We start from the raw sequence: 18,967 nt of genomic DNA, 5'->3' as shown, positions 1-18,967 counted from the left end.
TTGAATAAAAAAGTCAATTAAGAGTCATTCTAACCTTTTCAATTTCTATGTTTAATATTCGCATACCATCACCGACAATTAAATGATAAATATGACAAATACATCTAATGTTTTTGCAATACATTCCTCTCACTTTTGCAATAACTTGCAAAATATTAGAACGCAGTCTAATGTTTCTTATCAAAATTTCAATTTGCTCGAAAGTAATCTTTAGACCGTGGTCTAAAATATCCATAAGCTGCAAGAAAAATAAAAAGAAAGACATTTAATATACTAAAAAAAAAAGGACAGCCCGGTGCACTAAACTCTCGTTATACGCGAGGTCCGGGAAAGGGCCGGATCACAAGGTTCTATTGTACGCAATCTTACCCTGCATTTCTGCAAGAGACTGTTTTCACGTTTTAAACTCTTGACCTCCTGGTCACATTACAACAACTTTACCAGTTACACCATTTAATTTACTAAACAGTTAGTCCCCAAAAAGGATAACTGACGAAAATTTCTGTACTCTCGATACACATACAATTTATTCATTCAAATAAAACATTTGCAATCAAAATAATACGATGGAGTAAAATTAAATCACTTATTAATGGAGTTTTAAATCAACTAGTACTGTAATGGTTCACATTAACTTATTTAATATTTGACCATCTTCCTTGGAGTCCTCTACATGTTGATGGGATTGACGAGTAAGGCTTCAATTACAGACTTCACATTATTCTTTGGATTACTATATCCATCTTCACTATTCTTGTAAACCACATCAATTAGACGTGTCAGATTTACGATTGGCTTTAAGATTTCAGCTGGCATTGAAGAATTAGTAGGCTTAATAATGCTCTATTTGCTCAAATCCTTCCATGCATTTTCAGCCATTTCAGAAAGTTGTGCACTTGCTTCTTCCACTGTTAAATTGTGCTCTTTCATATAGCATTCTATTCCCGTCACAAGTTGTCCTTTTTCTTTCTCAATCTATATATACGAAAGAAAAAAAAGCAGATCATGGATCATGCAAACATTAACGAATTCACATTTTATTTGAGATTGAGACGTAGTTTATATATCAATATATACCTGGTAAGTTGCAACGTCATCAATAACTCGACCAATTAATGCTGAAGCCACAAGAATCTTAGGTTTATTCATCATCCAATCGAATGCTGCTTTTGAAGATGATTTTATGCCCAATAATAAAGCAGGTGCAAGTAGGTAATAAGTTCCAGTTATGAGTGCATTGCTTAAGTATTCTTCAAATGGTGGACTTTTCCCTTTGATGAACCATTGTGCTTCAATGTAGTAACTCCTCACGATTTCCTTCATCTTTATATTTGAGAAATATAATAATATTAATTAAACTCATAAAATAAAAGGAAAATTATATATATTAGAGTTTTAAGTGATCGTACCGCCTCTTTGACGTAATATACTCCATTGAAACTCATATCTTGTTTCTCTACTTCGATGTCATATTCTTTGAAGAGATCGAGAAGAGTTGAATACAATGTTTTCATATAGGTAGGGAGTCGATCAATTTCACTTGTATCCCACCTGCAATGATTGGCAATGTTTTAACGTGAGTACCTTATTCCAATAATCATTATAGAATAGATGTTTAATCAAATATTTTCATGAGTCTTTAGATGTACATTAGAAATTATAAATGGAATATTGCATACCGGTCCATGGCTTCTGTGAACACTTCTAGTTCATCAAGAGTACCATAGGAATCATATGTGTCGTCAATTACTGAAATCATAGCTATGCATTTTGCAAGCATGATTCGAGCACGAGAATATTGAGGTTCAAAATACACCTCTACGGCCCAAAAAAAGCACTCCACCATTCTATCTCGAACATACGAAAGCTTAGACGCGAGATCCAAATCTTTCCACCATCTTCAAAATAAATTAATGAGAGTCATATTTAGTTAATTAACTCAAGTAATAAAATATATATGGTACTCAAATTAAATAAAATCATCTTACTGTGTGAGTTCACTAAGCTCTTCCTTGTGTAGCACTTGCAACAAATTATAATCTAGTTTGGCGAGCCTTAGTAACTTGTCATTTCTTGATTCAGATTCTCCATATATTGAAATGTTAAAATGGGCTTCAGCTCTTGGAATGCCTCTGTAGAGATTGCATGAGTGCATGTGTTACTTGTTTCTCAATAATAGAAGAGCTTAATTTGGGTGCTATTTTCTCCAAATGTTCTTTTGTGAAGATTAGAGCCTCTTCTAATATTTCATCTTCATGTTCCCTTACTTGAGCTGCTTCATACAGATTGAGCATACCCTTTACATCCTTAAGTAAAGTTTCCATGAATTTTCCATTGTTGTCTTTGAATTGGTTGAAATGATCTAAATTCACAAAATATCTTGTTATAACAAATTAACTAAAAACATTCATTTAAATTAAACAAAATTGTAATATATCTACACATAAAAATATATACCACAAGAGATTGGATAGCCGTGTTGCCTAAACAATCGAAAATATAGGGAAACACTGTATCGATCATGTTCTTCTTGGATGACATTTAGATTAAACAACTTGCTTATTTGATCTTCAATCTCCTCTTCAAAGTGATATGAAATACCAAGGCATTCAAGAGTATCAATCAAACATATTTTTTCTGTGGTGTCATTGTCAGTAGTACTGATTATCATGTGCTTGACTTCCTCTTTCAAAGTTTCAATCTCCTTTATATTTTTTTTCGAAGACCTGTAATAATGCGCTCTCTCTTAGTATCAAAATATATAATAAAAAAAGGTGAACGAGAAATAAAGAAGCATAGATATATATACCTGATTATTCAACGCAGAACAACTAAATATATTTCCCCAGAGGCTAGGTGAAAAATTTGTTGTTGGGCGAAAAACCCCATCTTGGTGATTTCCATTCAATGATGCAATTGTTGCCATTGCAAGAGACCTTACAAGATCTGAAAATCTGAATGTGAAATTTTCATTATTAGTTTCTGAGTTTGTGTTCCCATGAATGAAACCTTAATTTACTTTTTTCCTCAAACGAGTACAGTAAAGCCGTGACGGGCCGCCTGCCATGTAACATTTTCGTCATTTCTAATTTTTCGTGCAAAGTTTATGTGGATCCTACCAATTTAGAGACGAGTTTGGAATTCTAACTCAATAAATGCGAAAATCACTAACATGGGCAGATTTAGGGGAGGATGGGTATTTATCCGAACCCCCTTCGTCCAAAAATTACACTGTTTATATAAGGCAAAATTTGTTTTTTACTTTTATCTATTATGTTTTGAATCTCCTTGACACAATCAAAAGCATAGTTATGATCAACGGGGTTCAAAGTCTTTGTGAGGTCAATTCAAGTCCCATTGGTCACTTTCTCTTTCAATTTATTAAATTTTTCCTTGTTTGAACCCCTTAGCGGAAATCCTCCCCCTCCCCCCATCACTAATGCTTTTTCCAAAATTACTATGAATATGGGATGGATTCGAGATGAATGTATAACTAATATAAGTATGACACGTGGACAAAACAAATCCACCTATGTCAAGCACGAAGACGTAGTTGAATAAAAATCAGCATAACATATATAGAGTCAACATGACTTCAAGAACCTCTAACGTCGGGCCGCCCGCCACCGTTCAATCAAAGAGTGCTAATTAGTAGCTAGAAACATATCAAGTAAAAATCAATTTTATCTTCTTTGCCCAAAGCACGTATGTCTGCAGCGTTGTCAAATGGTAAAATTTTATTCGTATAGAGTATTTTACACCAAATTATATTATCTTACTATGATTAAAATAAATCAAGGTGACGATGTATAGTACACCTAATTAAGTGATAGACACGTGTCATATATCAATTAAGCTAGTATATATATCCAATGTAAGTAAGTCTTTGCTGTGATTGAATTGTATGGATAGCTCATCTATTTTTTTAAAAAATTCTTTAATACTACTTTTGAGTTTGTTTTTAAATATTTCAGCCTTAAAAAGCCATGAAATATACTTTTTTAAATTTTATCAACAAAATTAGAATGATCCAGCTTTTCAGTCTACTTTTCTTAGTTAGACCGTTGAAAGTCACAGACATTCGACAATAATAAAGAATCCCAACTCTGGAATACTAACAACTTGTTTGGATGGTTGTTATCCATTGTTTTGTATTGTATTGTTACTTTAAATATAATATTTGTTTTGATTGTTACTTAAATTTTATTGTATCGTTAAATCCATCGTTACATAAAGACGAAATATGTCACTTTATGTAACGACCAATTTGGTGTGGTCGCGTCGTTACCTTGTGTTTTTCTCTCTCTCACCCTTTATTATTATTAAATAATTTTATTTTAATCATTTACCCTACCTTTTTATATAGTAATTTTACCATGTATCATAATTTTCTTTATAATATTACAAGTTTATTCTTCATATTGCTGGTGCGTGATGTCATGAAACGATAGCAAACGACACAATCTATCCAAACATTGTTTTATCAAACAATACAGTACAGTACAATACAGTACAATACGTTACATTATAAAACGATACGTAACAACCATGCAAACAAATTGTAAAATAACACAGAGCAGGTATGTACAATTCTTTTCAGTGATTTTTAGGTTTTAGCACTTCATAGCTTTTTTTTTGGGATCTTTACATACATAAATCATGCATTATATATATACTAGATGGGATCAGCCCGGGCTTGCCCGGGCCCAACACTTTGGATTAGAGTGTGAGCAATTGAGAAAGTCAGATCATATCTATCAAAGACAATGTATAATAGCGTCACAAATTCATCAAACTCAACCATATACTTCTTATAGCTAAAGAGTGCCATTGGGAAAGAGTTCATTTATAAGCAAGTGACTTGTATGAACCGGACTACACATTGCAAAGTTCAGCGATGTACAGTTCTAGCCTCAATCAATCCACTAAAGATACATAGAACAGCATGTTTGTAACATTAATGTCAAACAGACAAGATATACAACAACATTACATTTAGTTTCTACATTTCAATAAATAGACTGGTATGTATAACATGTAGAGGCCGCTCCAATATCCAAAAATAATACCAATTGCCTTCAAAAACATAGGCACATACTACTGATAACTATTTACGCAAAAATGTGAAACAGTTTGTTAAGGCGGCCAAATATCTAAACTTTGTTAAAGATCGGTATGATCTGCCAAAATGTTATCAAAATGTGTCTGTACATTCCATACCGTCTGAGCGAACATCACTGCTTCGACAATCTGTACAAATAAAATATTCATTTTAAGAACATTAGTAGATGGTAAAATATGGTATTTGAGTTTCTAACCTTGACTGTCGTCTATTACTTTTAGTAAACAATAAAATAAAGAGGTCTATTGGTTGGCTGTATTCCTTACCTGTCAACTCGCAAGCAAGCATTTGTTGTCTTTTGTCACTCAAGTTAGCTATCCATACCGTAACCGCTTTGGTAGGGTACTTGGTTCCCTTTTCTGTTTCTTAGTTGCTTTTGCATCAGTCACAAGTATTGGCTCTTCTTCCATAATTCTGTCGGCACCACTCACAGATGTTGAGTCTTCTGGTAGAAACATGGTTGGTTTTTCAGTGTATGACAAAAGAACCAGAGAACCTGCATTTTTGTCTGGTGTTCTGGATGATGACCATTGTAGCTGAACTCTGAATAGTTTATCAGCAAGTAGTTGATTGTTATGGGCAGCAGGGAATAACTCATTCTGCAAACAGATAGTAAAAATAATATATATCATATCAGAGTATTATATTAAGTTTGTTGACCTATGTTAACTGCGATGTTGTATGTGTATGTACCTTAACACCAGTGATATCATATATCTGTTCAGCTGTCATTGATAATATTCTTTCGCCCAAGCCTTCAGACATTGTTGCTGTTATTGTGCCAGTTTCGTCTGTAATTTCTACCTCAAAGTGGCACCTATGATGTGGTATGTTGTAAATTATTTTAGTTGAGGTACAATAGATGACATACAATATCAAATATTGCCAATGGTATAATCTTATTAGTAGTAGTTGTTACCTTGGAATTAACATCCGTGACAGCCTGCAGTTTATGCATTGAATCTCCCTTTTTATTTTGCTCTGAACAAGATGGTTACATTCAGAACAACCTAGCAGGTAAAATCGTTGGAAATGCCCAGGTAGCGAAATTTCTCCTTCGACGTAAAAACTTTCCGCCTGCAAAGTGTTAACACGGAGAAATAATAGAAGGAAAACTTAGTGAGTAAGAGACAAAATGACTTATTTTTTTGTTCTTTTTATCCAGGTAAAAGCACGTGAAACAATGTGCATATTGAAATAAACTGCTTTTTGTCACATATAATTGTGGTCGTTCATAGGCAGTTGTAGGACAATTTTCAGATGTTCTTTAACTTTTTTCTACAGTAAAAAGTAAGGAAAAACTTAAAGGTAAATACTAATATGAATACTCAGTTAACCATCTGCTCCAACCTAAAATTCATTTGGTAAAGGGTTTCCTATTCTTTAATCCAACCCCTATATATACTTCTCTTTTGCATCTTCTTTTCTTCACATACAAGTTTAAAGTATTGGTTATAAGTACACTTCTTACATAAAAAACAAACCAATAAAGCAATACTTTTAGTTTCTTGTCTTTTTTAACTCCATTTGTTTTCCAAGTTAGAAGCAATAAAATACCAAAGATGATGATGTCTATATTCAGTTCCTTTGATGCTCTCTCTACTGAAGTTTTTCGACAAAAGGTCACAGAGTTTATGCAGCAAGGCCACTTAAGATAAAATTGTATATAATTTCACAAATATTTGCAACCAAACACTTATCCAATTTGAACAATTTTTAGTCAGCAGAAATTCTGAAAATTAGGAAAAGAAGAAACCAAAACCTATCTTATAACTATAAGTGAAGCCTAAACAGCAAAGACATATAATTTCAAGGAATTTTTGGTCAGGTAAATTAACTGGGAATAAGAGCTCTGTAAGTTTAACCTAATAAGTTATAGCATGTTTTTTCACTATACTATCTAACACCATATTCTTCTAAACCTTTGTGAAGGGAAAAAAACTCTCAAACTATTTGAAAAGGAATTAACAAAATTAGTCTTTTGAGTTGGGAGGGGTAGATGGCATGTTATTTCAATATTCTAAAAACTTAAAAACTTTTGAATAAAGTAAAGATTTTCAAAAGCAAAAAATATTGAAACACTTTTAGAAACAAACGCCATCCAATCCTCTCAAAAATAATTTTTATATATGAATCCTTATAATAAAATTTATTGAACTGTTATCCATATTGTATAAAAGATACATTGTATGACAGTTTTTGGCATTTTATTTTGTAATTTAGTGAACTCACAGTGGAGGTTTGCGTAGCAATAGCTGAAACAGATAATATTTCATCGTCAATAGCTACAAGATTAAGCGATGAAGCTGACTCTGCTGGACTCTTCACTGTGTATTTAATTAGCATTTGTTTGTTCTCATTTATCCTGTAATTCGCACAGGAAATGTCAGACAATTATTTTTCCATAGAAGAAATAACAGTTAAATAATAATGTGGTGCATTTTAGGCACAGTTTGTATTGTACTAATTCTGTAATTCAGTTGCTTGCACATATAAGGGATTGATTAAGATTGTTGAGTTGTATCTTGTTGCGAAACGGGTAACTGCGTATGCAAATTTTGTTAATAACCAACGCAGAACCATAATCCATACGTAGGAACAGGAGCTGCGTTAACTTACCACCATGATATTTTGTGGTACCTATCCGCTTCGCGAGAATAATAGGATATTCTTGTAGTTGTCTCACTTGTTTCAGTAACTCAGCTCCTTCATTGCTTGCCATGTCTTCCCATATAGTGAAGAAGAGAGGTTTCTTCCTATACATGTTACTAATATAAGTGTTAGGTAGAGATTTTGTTATGTAATAGAAGATTAAATGACTCACATTTTGTCCATAACTATGCCTCTTGAAATTTCTTACTCTGATCAGCGGTGTATTGCATTGTCCCACAGTTTACCACCACAACTAATAAATCTGTTGTTATAAACAAAAAACAAATGTACGTAAAACCAATATACTTGCATTCAGCATGAGTTTCAAGCAATTAAGCTGTTATAAGGCATAAGGTAATTTGAAATATACCAAATTCAACATCGGAAGACTGTTGTGCAACGTCGGCGAATGAAATCGTAGTCAGTCTTGATGGAGGAGGTAACAGTGTCTCCTTTTCATTATTTTTTGGGATAAACTCCACAATAGTAAATCTATCAACGATCTACTCAAATTGGCCTATATGTAGTGAGTAAGGTTGTGGATTTCTAACCTTGGCAGTTGAAATCAGATATGTCTCAAAAAGTTCGAACAAGTTATCACATCTTCTAATATCGTCACCATAAAGTATCACGCAAACTTGTTCCTCCTACAATGTTATTAAGAATGATAACTAAGTAATTATTGGAAGAGTACAAGTGAAAAGAACTTATGTTACAATTATAGTTGTAACTTGACTTACGTTTACATCCTGCACAATTATTGTCTGAAAATGAACTCGCTGATCTTTACTGTCTCGCGGCCGAAATTTGTTGTACAGCCTGGACTTTGCAAGTCCATTCTGTAGTTAGTGGTGTAATTTCACTAATACTAAGTCTTTGTTCCGTTTTATTAATATAACCTGCATATTGGTAACTGTAAAATTGCAAGAACAAACCATCCCACATTACAAATATGAGGCAGCAAATATGCGTAAAATACACTTGAATCTTTTTTGCAACAATTAGGAATTTCTAGTAAAAGTTGGATTTGGATTTTTTTAATCACTACATTTTTGAGTGTTGGAACTCCCTGTGTCAAGAAAGAATTGAAAACTTTGTTAAAGATATTCAAGAAATTTTGGTAATACGGAGAAAAGGCATATGTTAATACGATTGGCATGATAAGTGAAATTCATAGGCCAAAATACTTTGAAGTTAGGCAAATATACAAACTTAAATCACGGCTCCTTTCACTCTACTTTCCGATTCAATTCAAACACACATGAAAAAAAGAATGTCCATCAAGTTCTTCCCTATCGATTTGTTTATTTTATTTATTTTTGTCAAAATGGGATTTAAGAACGAACTCAAAGAACTGATTCGTTTATTTTATTGAAGTTAATTTTGCCGGCAGCTAAGCATATCATCCAGAGTCCTTAAAGTAATGCAGAGTTTTTTAGGATGATTCTGAGCTAGAATGCCTCGAATTATATCCCTTCTTGAACAGACGAAACGAAACTCTTGTATTCGAATACTTTCTCTGTCAACATTACAGTTCCTCCAATGAAATCTGACTTCTATTCCTTTAGGAAAAAGTAAAACTAAAAAGGCTTGAAGTGAAGAAGTTTCAAATTTTTCATGAAGTTCCTTTCCGCTGGATTATTACGTATAGTTGCTCGAAAGGTTTATTCAAACTTATGTATTCATGCAACTTATAAAGAGAAACAACATAAGCTATGCTTTTATTGGGTTTAGAAAAGTTATGTGGAAGTTTCCTTCTAGTGATGTGCTTGTGAAGTTAATATTAATTCACATCTTCCTCTGCTTCAGAATTGATATGCACATTGAATTTCGCCTGATTCTATAAGTTTCTTATATTATGCCATTTCAACATCGTTTATCTATTTCTTATCAGATTGAACACTAAATAGAACTGATTGAAGGATATGATATCAATCTGTGGGCATCTCACCCATCCTCATATATAAGGCACGGAAATATGAAATTAGACATGAATTTTGTAACCCATGAGAAGAAGAAGAAAAACAAAGAAGGTCACTGAAATTAAGAGGTACATATGTTACACAACTACCCCAAATTGTGAAACATCATAGTTGAACCTTATTTTGCTCAGTCAAAATCAAATTAACGCAGTCCACAAACGTCAAATCGATTCTTACTGCACTTTAAAAGGGTTGAAAAGTAGGATTAAACCCAGAAAAGCAAAACAGAGGCGCAACAATATATCATCAATTAAGTTAGAATTTTAGGCGAAAGCAAGCTTAATCTTCCATGAAAGATTCAAAACATCATAAGAATACTATCTTAACTCTAAATAAAATTCATAGTCAGAAAAGGTTATCTTCAATAACTGTAATTTCTAGGGGAATTATAAAACAACTTAAGTCGATTTTAGAATTCCTAACAAGGGATCCGCCACAAGAACTTTTTCATACACTACTATACTTCAGAGGATTCTAATAACAAATCTCACTCCTTTTACCCTTCGCTAAGGAGATTCGATGGTGAAGATCCTCTCCCAAATGAGGTCTATTAAACCAACAAGTTTGTCACTTTTTTTGTCTTCTATAAAATCTTAATTGCAAAATAAACAAATTAATAAAAACAGAGAAAAAATCAGAACCCAACCTTAGTTTGTTTTTACCTTTACGGAAGAAAAGGCTAATCAAGCAAAAACCCCGAATATCTTTTTGCAGAAGATCTAAAGTTTTGAATAGAGGAATACACTATAAAGCTGAAAGAGGAATTTATGAAAAGGGTAAAGAAAAGCACGAAGGAAAACTTGGATATAAACAAAAACAGACCAAAGAATAAAAAATTTGGAAGCGGTGCTTTCTACCTGGCAGATTATGGTGTCAAGAGAACAAGAAATGACAAAAATACCCTTATGATGAAGCATACATGTTGACCATAAGATGCCTGCTTATATCCCTTTTGGCCAAACTGCAAAAATCAGCTTATTTTGAGAAGTGCTTTTCTCAAAAGTACTTTGGTGAGAAACAGTTTGTGTTTAGCTAATTAGTTTGAAAAACACTTCTGAGCAACAATTAGTGTTTGACCAAGCTTTAAAAAACTGCTTCTAAGTGTATTTTTCTCAAAAGTGCTTCTCAAAAAAGTGCTTTTGAAGAGAAGCTACTTTTTTCTGCTTCTCCAAAATTGCATATGCTTCTCCTCAAAAGCACTTTTTTTTCCTTCCGGAAGCTTGGCCAAACACCTCAAATTGAGGCCAAAAGTGCTTTTGGCCAAAAAAATACTTTTGGCCAAAAATAAGCTTGGCCAAACAGGCTATTATTCTCTCTTATAGCATAGTAGTATATATATATATATACACTCACACTAATTCAGAGGCGTACTCAAGATTTTAAGAGGATAGGGGCACCACTAAGTGCCAATACTAGCTACAAAGTTGTTAGCACTAAACTTATTATGTTTTTAAGATTATGGGTTCAAATTTAATAAGTATTTATTAAAATTTTAGTGAGTCTTAAATGGAATTATTCTATGTTGGGCTAGATCCGCTAATGTTCGTGTCAATCATCTGTAATGAAAAATTAAAGGAGTGAGAATGAAATAAAAGGAACCAACTCTAAATTAAACGTTTTGGCGATGAGCTTCAAAGAGAACCAACATGACTATATGAAAGTATCATTTTTTGTTTGTTTTACTTTTAGCAAGACCAAAAAATTTCCCATATTAATTCTTGAGAGTTAAGCCAGTGAGTTAGTGACTAGGGTAACTGGGCAATAGTTTCTGTTTTTAATTGTGGAAAGAGAACTGGGCTCGAAGATTTTGAGGGGTAGGACTTGTTTAAAAGAAAAATGAAAAATGGATGTACAATGTAAAAAATTAAATTAGTCGTTGCAGTAGAGATCCCAACTTAGTTCCTGTGACGACCCAAATGGGTCATCACCTGTTTTCTTACCCATTCCGTACTTCCGAGGCCTTGAAAACCTTATTTTTAGTCGCCTCGATTTCTGTGCACAGTCTAGGCGTGTAGTTGGAAAGCTTAAATATGAAATTCTGTGAAAAATGCTAAGTTTTGAGTTTAAAATGAATAAATTTGACTTCGGTCAACATTTTGAGTAAACGGACCTATACTCGTGATTCGACGGTCCTGGAGGGTCCGTAGGAAAATATGGGACTCGGGCGTATGCCCGGAATCGAATTCCGAGATCCCAAGCCCGAGAAATGAATTTTTGAGTAAAATTGTTTTTTGAAAATATTTAAGGAAAATGAAAATGGAAATTGATTAGAACGTGTTGGTATCGGGCCCGGTACAGGTCTTATATGTGATTTAAGAGGTTTATGTAAAGTTTGGTTAAAATCGAACGTCGTTTGACGTGTCTCAGACTTGAAATCTTAAATCTGAACTTGATGAAGTTTTGGAAAAACTCTTGATTTTGAGATTTGATTCATTGTTTTTGCGGTTAGTTTGGCGATTTGATCGTACGGATAAGTTCGTATGATGTTGATTGAGTTAATGCATTTATTTGGTTAGGAGCCCCGAGGGCTCGGAGTGCTTGGGAGGTGTTTCAGAATGGTTTTAGCCTTGTAAAAGTTGCAGGTTCAGGAAGTTGCAGGTCTCTGAACCCTTTGGTGCGGTCCGCGAGAAATCGCGTGCGACCGCGGTCGCCTTTGTGCGGTCCGCACAGGGTGCTGAACTGCAGGTCTTCAGGGAGGCCTGTGCGGCCGCAGTCCATTTAATGCGGTCCGCGGTGAAGCTCCACAGTCGCGGTCCTTTTTATGCAGTCCGCGGTGAGGGTCTGAGAGGGGTATAAATAGACGGGATTTTCAGTTATTATCCACTTTTCAAAACCCCAAAAAACATAAAAGGCGATTTTTCAAACAACATTTCTTCTCCAAATCAATTGTAAGTGATTTTTAACTAGTTTTCTTCAATCACTAACATCTTTTAACATGGTTTCAACTTAAAATCAAAGATTTTCATGGGGGAAATTGGGTGTTTTGGGTAGAACCTAGGTTTTTTCCAAAATTGGGATTTGGACCTCAATTTGAGGTCTGATTTCAAAACAAATTATACATTTGGATTCGTGGGAAATGGGTAATCGGATTTTGGTCCGAACCTCGGGTTTCGACCACGTGGGCCCGGAGGTGATTTTTGACTTTTATGTAAAACTTTGGGAAAACTCATTTTCATGCATTGGGGTTGATTCATTTAGCACTTACTGATGTAATTAAGTAACTTGTGACTAGATTCGAGCGGATTGGTGGTGGAATCAAGGGGGTAAAGCTATAATTGAGTCTTGAGCGGTGTTCAAAGCTTTGAGGTAAGTGTTTGGTCTAACCTTAGCTTGTGCGATTAAGAGTTGAGTCTTATTTGCTACGTGCTAATTGTCGAGTACGATGTATAGACATGGTGACAAGTATCTATACGTTGGTGTCTAGCATGACCGTGAGTCTTTATATTATAGATATTCAGATCTTGTTGTATCTTTCATGCCTAAATGATGATTTCTATATGTTGTAGAAAGCATGTGAAAGAAATTGTGATCTTTGAACTTCGAGAAACATTGGCTCGAGTAGTAATACGAATTGTGAAAGTATATGAGATAAATGAAACCCTTTAGAGCATTGGTTCAAGTGGTAAAGTGAGTTATAAAGTAAGAAGTGAAAGAAAGAGAAAAAGTTATTAAATTGCTCCCTTGCCGGGATGCTTGTTGCTTTGTTGATTTTCTCCCTTGCTGGGATATTGAAATTTCTTGATATTGTTCTCTTGCCGGGACTTAGCTGTTTAATTGTATTCCCTTAGCGGGATTTATATTATTATTATTTGTTTAATCCCTTGCCCCTTGTTTGTGATTGTTGTTTGGGTGAGGAAGAGCGATAAAGCACGAAGGGTGATGCCGTGCATTGTTTGCTATTGTGAGGAAAGAGTGTAAAGCACGAAGGGTGATGATGTGCCGTACGATGTACCATTCCGTACCGATATTCATTGACTATATTGTAAGGAAAGAGAGTAAAAGAACGAAGGGTGATGTCGTGCATTTGTTGATTTCTGATTTCCTTATTGATATCCGAGTTATGTTGTTTCTTTCATTACCTGTTGTTATTTGATTATTTCGAGGTATTAGATTTCCTTACCCTATTTGCCTTGTGATTGTTGTTTGGGTGAGGAAGAGCATAAAGCACGAATGGTGATGTCGTGTATTGTTTTGGTGAGAACGAGAGTAAAAGCACGAAGAGTGATGCTGTGCTAATTGTTGGTTTCTGCTTCCTTGTTGATATTCTAGTTATGTTGTTTCCTTCCTTACTTGATGCCTTTCTATTCGGAACTATATTCACCCCCACAGCATGTTTCCCCTTCCCGCATTGACTGGTTATTCCTGTATCTTTTCCCGCGGAATATATATATATATGTATATATATATGAACTGCACAGGTTTATTTGGAGTCTGGTTCTAGTCTCGTCACTATTTCGCCAAGGTTAGGCTGGACACTTACCAGCACATGGGGTCGGTTGTGCTGATACTACACTATGTGCTCTTTTGCACAGATTCAGGTCTTGGATAGCAGCAGTAGCGCGGGAGCCAGCCTTCAGTCCAGTGAGACACCGAGGTAGCCTTGCAAGCGTCCGCAGGCTCGGCGTCTCCTCTATCTTTTATTTCAGTCTGTTATCTCATGTTTCCGAGACAAACAGTTTATATTCTTCTTTCAAACGGTTGTATTTATTACTCTTAGAAGTTCGTGAGTAATGTGACACCAGTTCTTGGGTAAAAGCATATGTTGATTTCCGCATTATTGTTCAAGTTCCTTTAATTTACGTCTTTCGCATATTTATTTAATTCTGTTGTTTTCACGATATTACTAATAATTGTCAAAAGAAGTAATTTGTTAATTAAGTAGCAGTTAAAAATTACCTTGCCTAGCTCACATTAATAGGTGCCATCATGACTCCCGAGGGTGGGAAATCCGGGTCGTGACAAGTTGGTATCAGAGCTCTAGGTTGCATAGGTCTCACAACTCACGGACAAGCTCAGTAGAGTCTGAGGGATCAGTATGGAGACGTCTGTACTTATCCCTCAGAGGCTATAGAGTTAGGAAAATTTCACACTTGTTCTTTCTTGTCATGCAGATTTGTTCCTCAAATGCTAATTGGATTTCTACTCTATTCTATCGTGGATGGCGAGAACACGCGCTTCCTCATCTACCGCTCAGCAACCCGAGCCCCCAGCAGCAGCTCCCATCAGGGGAAGAGGGCGAGGCCGAGCTAGAGCCCGAGGTAGGGGTAGAGCTCAGCCCCGAGAAACAGTACCAGTGGCAGAGCCTCAAGTTGATTTTGAGGAAGAGATTCCGGCCCTAGCAGTTCCGGTGGGCCCAGATCAGGTCCTAGAGGGGTTTATTGCCACCCCAGTTCTTCAGGATGCTCTGGTCTGATTGGTAGGCCTCATGGAGATTGTCACCCGAGCAGGTTTGCTTCCAGTAGTACCAGCCACTTCTCAGGATGGAGGAGGGACTCAGACTCCTGCTATATGCACCCCAGAGCAGGTAGCTCCCCAGGTTCAGGTTCCAGCGGTTCAACCAGCTGTGGCAGTTCAGCCGGGTGTAGTAGCTCAGACCGGTGATGGAGCAGCTATGTATGTCGATGCTTTGTGGAGGTTGGATAGGTTCACCAAGCTCTTCACTTCTACATTCAGCGGTGCATCTACTGAGAATATCTGGATAGTTGTCACGAGGTTCTTCGGAACGTAGGGATCGTTGAGACCAATGGAGTTGATTTTGCCGCCTTTCACCTATCTGGATCCACCAAGACTTGGTGTAGAGATTATTGCTTAGCTAGACCAGCCAGTTCGCCATCTTTGACTTGGGAATAGTTCACAGAGTTGATTTTGGAGAAGTTACTCCCCGCGACTCAAAGAGAGGCCTTTCGGAGGTAGTTTGAGCGCCTCCAACAGGGTTCCATGACGGTCACCCAGTATGAGACCAGGTTTATCGATCTAGCTCACTATGCTCTTGTCATACTTCCCACCGAGAGAGAGAGGGTGAGGAGGTTTATTGATGGTCTTATTCAGCCGATTCGTCTTCAGATGGCCAAGGAGGCCGGGAGTGAGATCACTTTCCAGGAAGTGGCCAATGTGGCCCGCAGAGTTGAGATGGTTCTGTCACAGGGAGGTGGTCATGGGTCAAATAAGAGGATCAGTCATTCAGGCAGATTTAGTGGTACCTCGTCTGGAGGTTGATATTCATATGGTAGAGGACATCCTCCTAGGCCCTTTCAGTCAGCTCTCCGGGTCTCTCATGGTACTTCAGCTGGTCGTGGTTCTCAGACGCACTATTCTGATCAATAGCCTTACAGTGCACCACCAGCTCCCATCAGTGCACCGTCGCTTCAGAGTTTCCGAGGTGGTCATTCAGGTTAATAGGGCCAACAGTTTCAGCCGCCGAGGGCTTGTTACACTTGTGGTGATCCTGGTCACATTGCCAGGTTTTGCCCTCAAGCACCAGGTAGCTCTCAGCATCAGGGTTCTCGTGCTATGGTACAGGCACCAGGCGTTCCACAGCCTGCCCAGCCAGTTAGAGGTGGGGTAGAGGTGCTAGAGGTAGAGGTGGAGCTCATGCCGCAAGAGGTGGAGGCTAGCCAGCAGCAGACCGTCGTAGAGAGGTAGTTCAGGGTGGTGGGGCACAACCCCGATGTTACACCCTTCCAGCTAGACTCGAGGCTGAGGCTTCAGATGTAGTCATTACAGGTACCATTCTGGTTTGTGATAGAGATGCTTCAGTGCTATTTGATCCAAGGTATATGTATTCGTATGTGTCATCTTATTTTGCACTGTACCTGGTCATGCCTAGTGATTCGTTGAGTATTACTGTTTATGTGTGTAAACCGGTAGGTGATTCTATTGTGGTCGATCGAGTTCATCGTTATTGTATTGTAGTGATTGGGGGTCTTGAGACCCGTGTTGATTTGTTGTTGTTAGACATGTTCGACTTCGATGTTATATTAGGGATGGACTGGTTATCCCCGTACCATGCTATCTTGGACTGTTATGCCAACACCGTGACCTTAGCCTTACTAGATTTGCCTTGTTTAAAGTGGAGGGGGATTCCTGGTCATTCTACCCGCAATGTTTTCTCGTATGTGCAGGCTCGACGTATGGTCGAGAAGGGGTGTTTAGCCTATTTTGCTTACGTTCGAAATTCCAGTGCTGAGGTTCCCTCTATTGATTCGGTGCTTGTGGTTCGTGAGGTTCCTGATGTTTTCTTTTCAGACCTGCCGGGTATGCCATCCGACAGGGATATTGATTTCTGCATCAATTTGGTTTCGGGCACTCAGCCTATTTCTATTCTGACATATCGCATGGCCCCGCCAGATTTGAAAGAGTTGAAGGAGCAGTTGCAAGACTTGCTTGAGAAGGGTTTCATTAGACCCAGCATTTCGCCTTGGGGTGCACCGGTGTTGTTTGTCAAGAAAAATAATGGTTCGATGAGAATATGCATTGATTACCGACAGTTGAACAAGGTCACTGTCAAGAATAAGTATCCACTGCCGAGGATTGATGATTTGTTCGATCAGATTCAGTGTGCCAAGGTATTTTCAAAGATAGACTTGAGATCTGGCTACCATCAGTTGAGGATTAGGGCATCCGATGTCCCTAAAACAGCTTTTCGCACTCGGTATGGGCATTACGAGTTCTTGGTCATGTCATTTGGGTTGACAAATGCCCCAACAACTTTTATGGACTTGATTAACCGAGTGTTCAAGCCTTATTTAGACTTGTTTGTGATAGTTTTCATTGATTATATATTGATATACTCCCGCAGCCAGGAGGAGCACGAGCAGCATCTCAGAATGGTTCTTCAGACTCTGAAGGATAGTCAGCTATATGCAAAATTTTCAAAGTGTGAGTTTTGGTTGAGTTCAGTTGCATTCCTGGGTCATGTCGTATCAGTAGAGGGTATTCAGGTTGACCCAATGAAGATTGAGGTAGTCAAGAACAGGCCTAGACGAGCATCAGCTACAGAGATTCAAAGTTTCTTGGGGTTGGCAGGATACTATCGTCGGTTCGTGGAGGGGTTCTCATCTATTGCAGCACCGATGACTAGGTTGACCCAGAAGAGTGCCCAGTTCAGATGGTCGGACGAGTGTGAGGCGAGCTTTCAGAGGCTCAAGACAGCTCTGACTATGACACTGGTGTTAGTATTGCCAACGGGTTCAGGGCCTTTCACAGTCTATTGTGATGCTTCCCTTATTGGGTTTGGTGCAGTGTTGATGCAGGATGGCAAGGTCATTGCCTATGCTTCGAGGCAGTTGAAGATTCATGAGAAGAACTATCCGGTTCATGATTTGGAGTTGGCAGCCATTGTTCACGCATTGAAGATCTGGAGGCACTATCTGTATGGCATGGCATTTGAGGTGTTCACTGATCACAAGAGTCATCAGTATTTGTTCAAGCAAAAGGAGTTGAATTTGAGGCAGAGGAGGTGGTTGGAGTTGTTGAAGGATTATGACATCACTATCTTATATCACCCGGGAAAGGCTAATGTGGTGGCCGATGCTTTGAGTAGAAAGTCAGCCAGTATGGGCAGTCTTGCTTATATCCTAGTCGGTGAGAGGCCGCTTGCTTTGGATGTTCAGGCCTTAGCCAATCGATTCATGACGTTGGATATTTCTGAGTCTAATCGGGTATTAGCTTGCACGGTCGCTCGTTCTTCGTTATTGGAGCGTATCTGTGATCGGCAGTTTGATGATCCCCATTTGTGTGTCCTTAAAGACACGTTGCAGCGTGGAGGTGCCAAGCAGGTTACCTTAGATGCTGATGGAGTTTTGAGATTGCAGGGTCGAGTTTGTGTGCCTAATGTGGATGGGCTTCGAGAGTTGATTTTAGAGGAGGCCCATAGTTCCCGGCACTCTATTTATTCGGGTGCCACGAAGATGTATCAGGATTTGTGGCAGCATTATTGGTGGCGTAGAATGAAGAAGGATATTATTGCATATGTGGCCCGGTGTTTGAATTTTCAGCAAGTTAAGTATGAGCATCAGAGGCCTAGTGGTTTATTTCAGAGGATTGAGCTTCCCGAGTGGAAATGGGAGTGGATCACTATGAACATTTTTACTGGACTTCCGCTGACTTGGAAGAAGTTCGACATAGTTTAGGTCATTGTTGATAGGCTGACCAAATCAGCGCATTTTATTCCTGTGGCAGTCTCCTATTCATCTGAGAGGTTAGCTGAGAT

General features: G+C 37.5%; 1 protein-coding gene and 1 pseudogene across 15 annotated transcripts; both read right to left on the bottom strand.

The window, feature by feature from the left end:
- Positions 1-669: 669 nt before the first annotated feature.
- LOC107812193 (viridiflorene synthase-like) lies at positions 670-2,951 on the bottom strand (annotated as a pseudogene).
- Positions 2,952-4,932: 1,981 nt separating this feature from the next.
- Positions 4,933-10,569, bottom strand: LOC107812194 (uncharacterized). 15 transcript variants are annotated; one of them, XM_016637232.2, is made up of 10 exons: positions 10,419-10,569; positions 8,515-8,673; positions 8,145-8,421; positions 7,947-8,036; positions 7,742-7,878; positions 7,355-7,487; positions 6,042-6,199; positions 5,816-5,939; positions 5,389-5,721; positions 4,933-5,250 (listed from the first exon to the last, which is right to left on the bottom strand). In XM_016637232.2, exons 6-9 carry the CDS (start codon positions 7,466-7,468, stop codon positions 5,437-5,439), a joined length of 681 nt encoding a protein of 226 aa, XP_016492718.2. In that variant the 5' UTR covers positions 7,469-7,487; positions 7,742-7,878; positions 7,947-8,036; positions 8,145-8,421; positions 8,515-8,673; positions 10,419-10,569; the 3' UTR covers positions 4,933-5,250; positions 5,389-5,436. The 15 variants fall into 15 exon arrangements, with proteins under 15 accessions (XP_016492718.2, XP_016492720.2, XP_016492717.2 ...); XM_016637234.2 differs by having other exon boundaries at positions 8,515-8,687; positions 10,419-10,560; XM_016637231.2 differs by having other exon boundaries at positions 10,403-10,556.
- Positions 10,570-18,967: the final 8,398 nt, after the last annotated feature.

The sequence above is a fragment of the Nicotiana tabacum genome, chromosome 3 (genome assembly GCF_000715075.1).
Source record: "Nicotiana tabacum cultivar K326 chromosome 3, ASM71507v2, whole genome shotgun sequence".
In the NCBI taxonomy this organism is placed as follows: domain Eukaryota; kingdom Viridiplantae; phylum Streptophyta; class Magnoliopsida; order Solanales; family Solanaceae; genus Nicotiana; species Nicotiana tabacum.
Note: the sequence above shows the minus strand (reverse complement) of the source record. Positions and strands in the feature narration are given on the sequence as shown.

Coding starts and splice junctions, on each gene's coding strand:
- LOC107812194 (XM_016637232.2), bottom strand. CDS start 7,468: ATGCTAATTAAATACACAGTGAAGAGTCCAGCAGAGTCAGCTTCATCG. Junction 5,940..6,041: donor TCACGGATGTTAATTCCAAG/GTAACAACTACT, acceptor ACCACATCATAG/GTGCCACTTTGAGGTAGAAA. Junction 5,722..5,815: donor ATGATATCACTGGTGTTAAG/GTACATACACAT, acceptor ATCTGTTTGCAG/AATGAGTTATTCCCTGCTGC.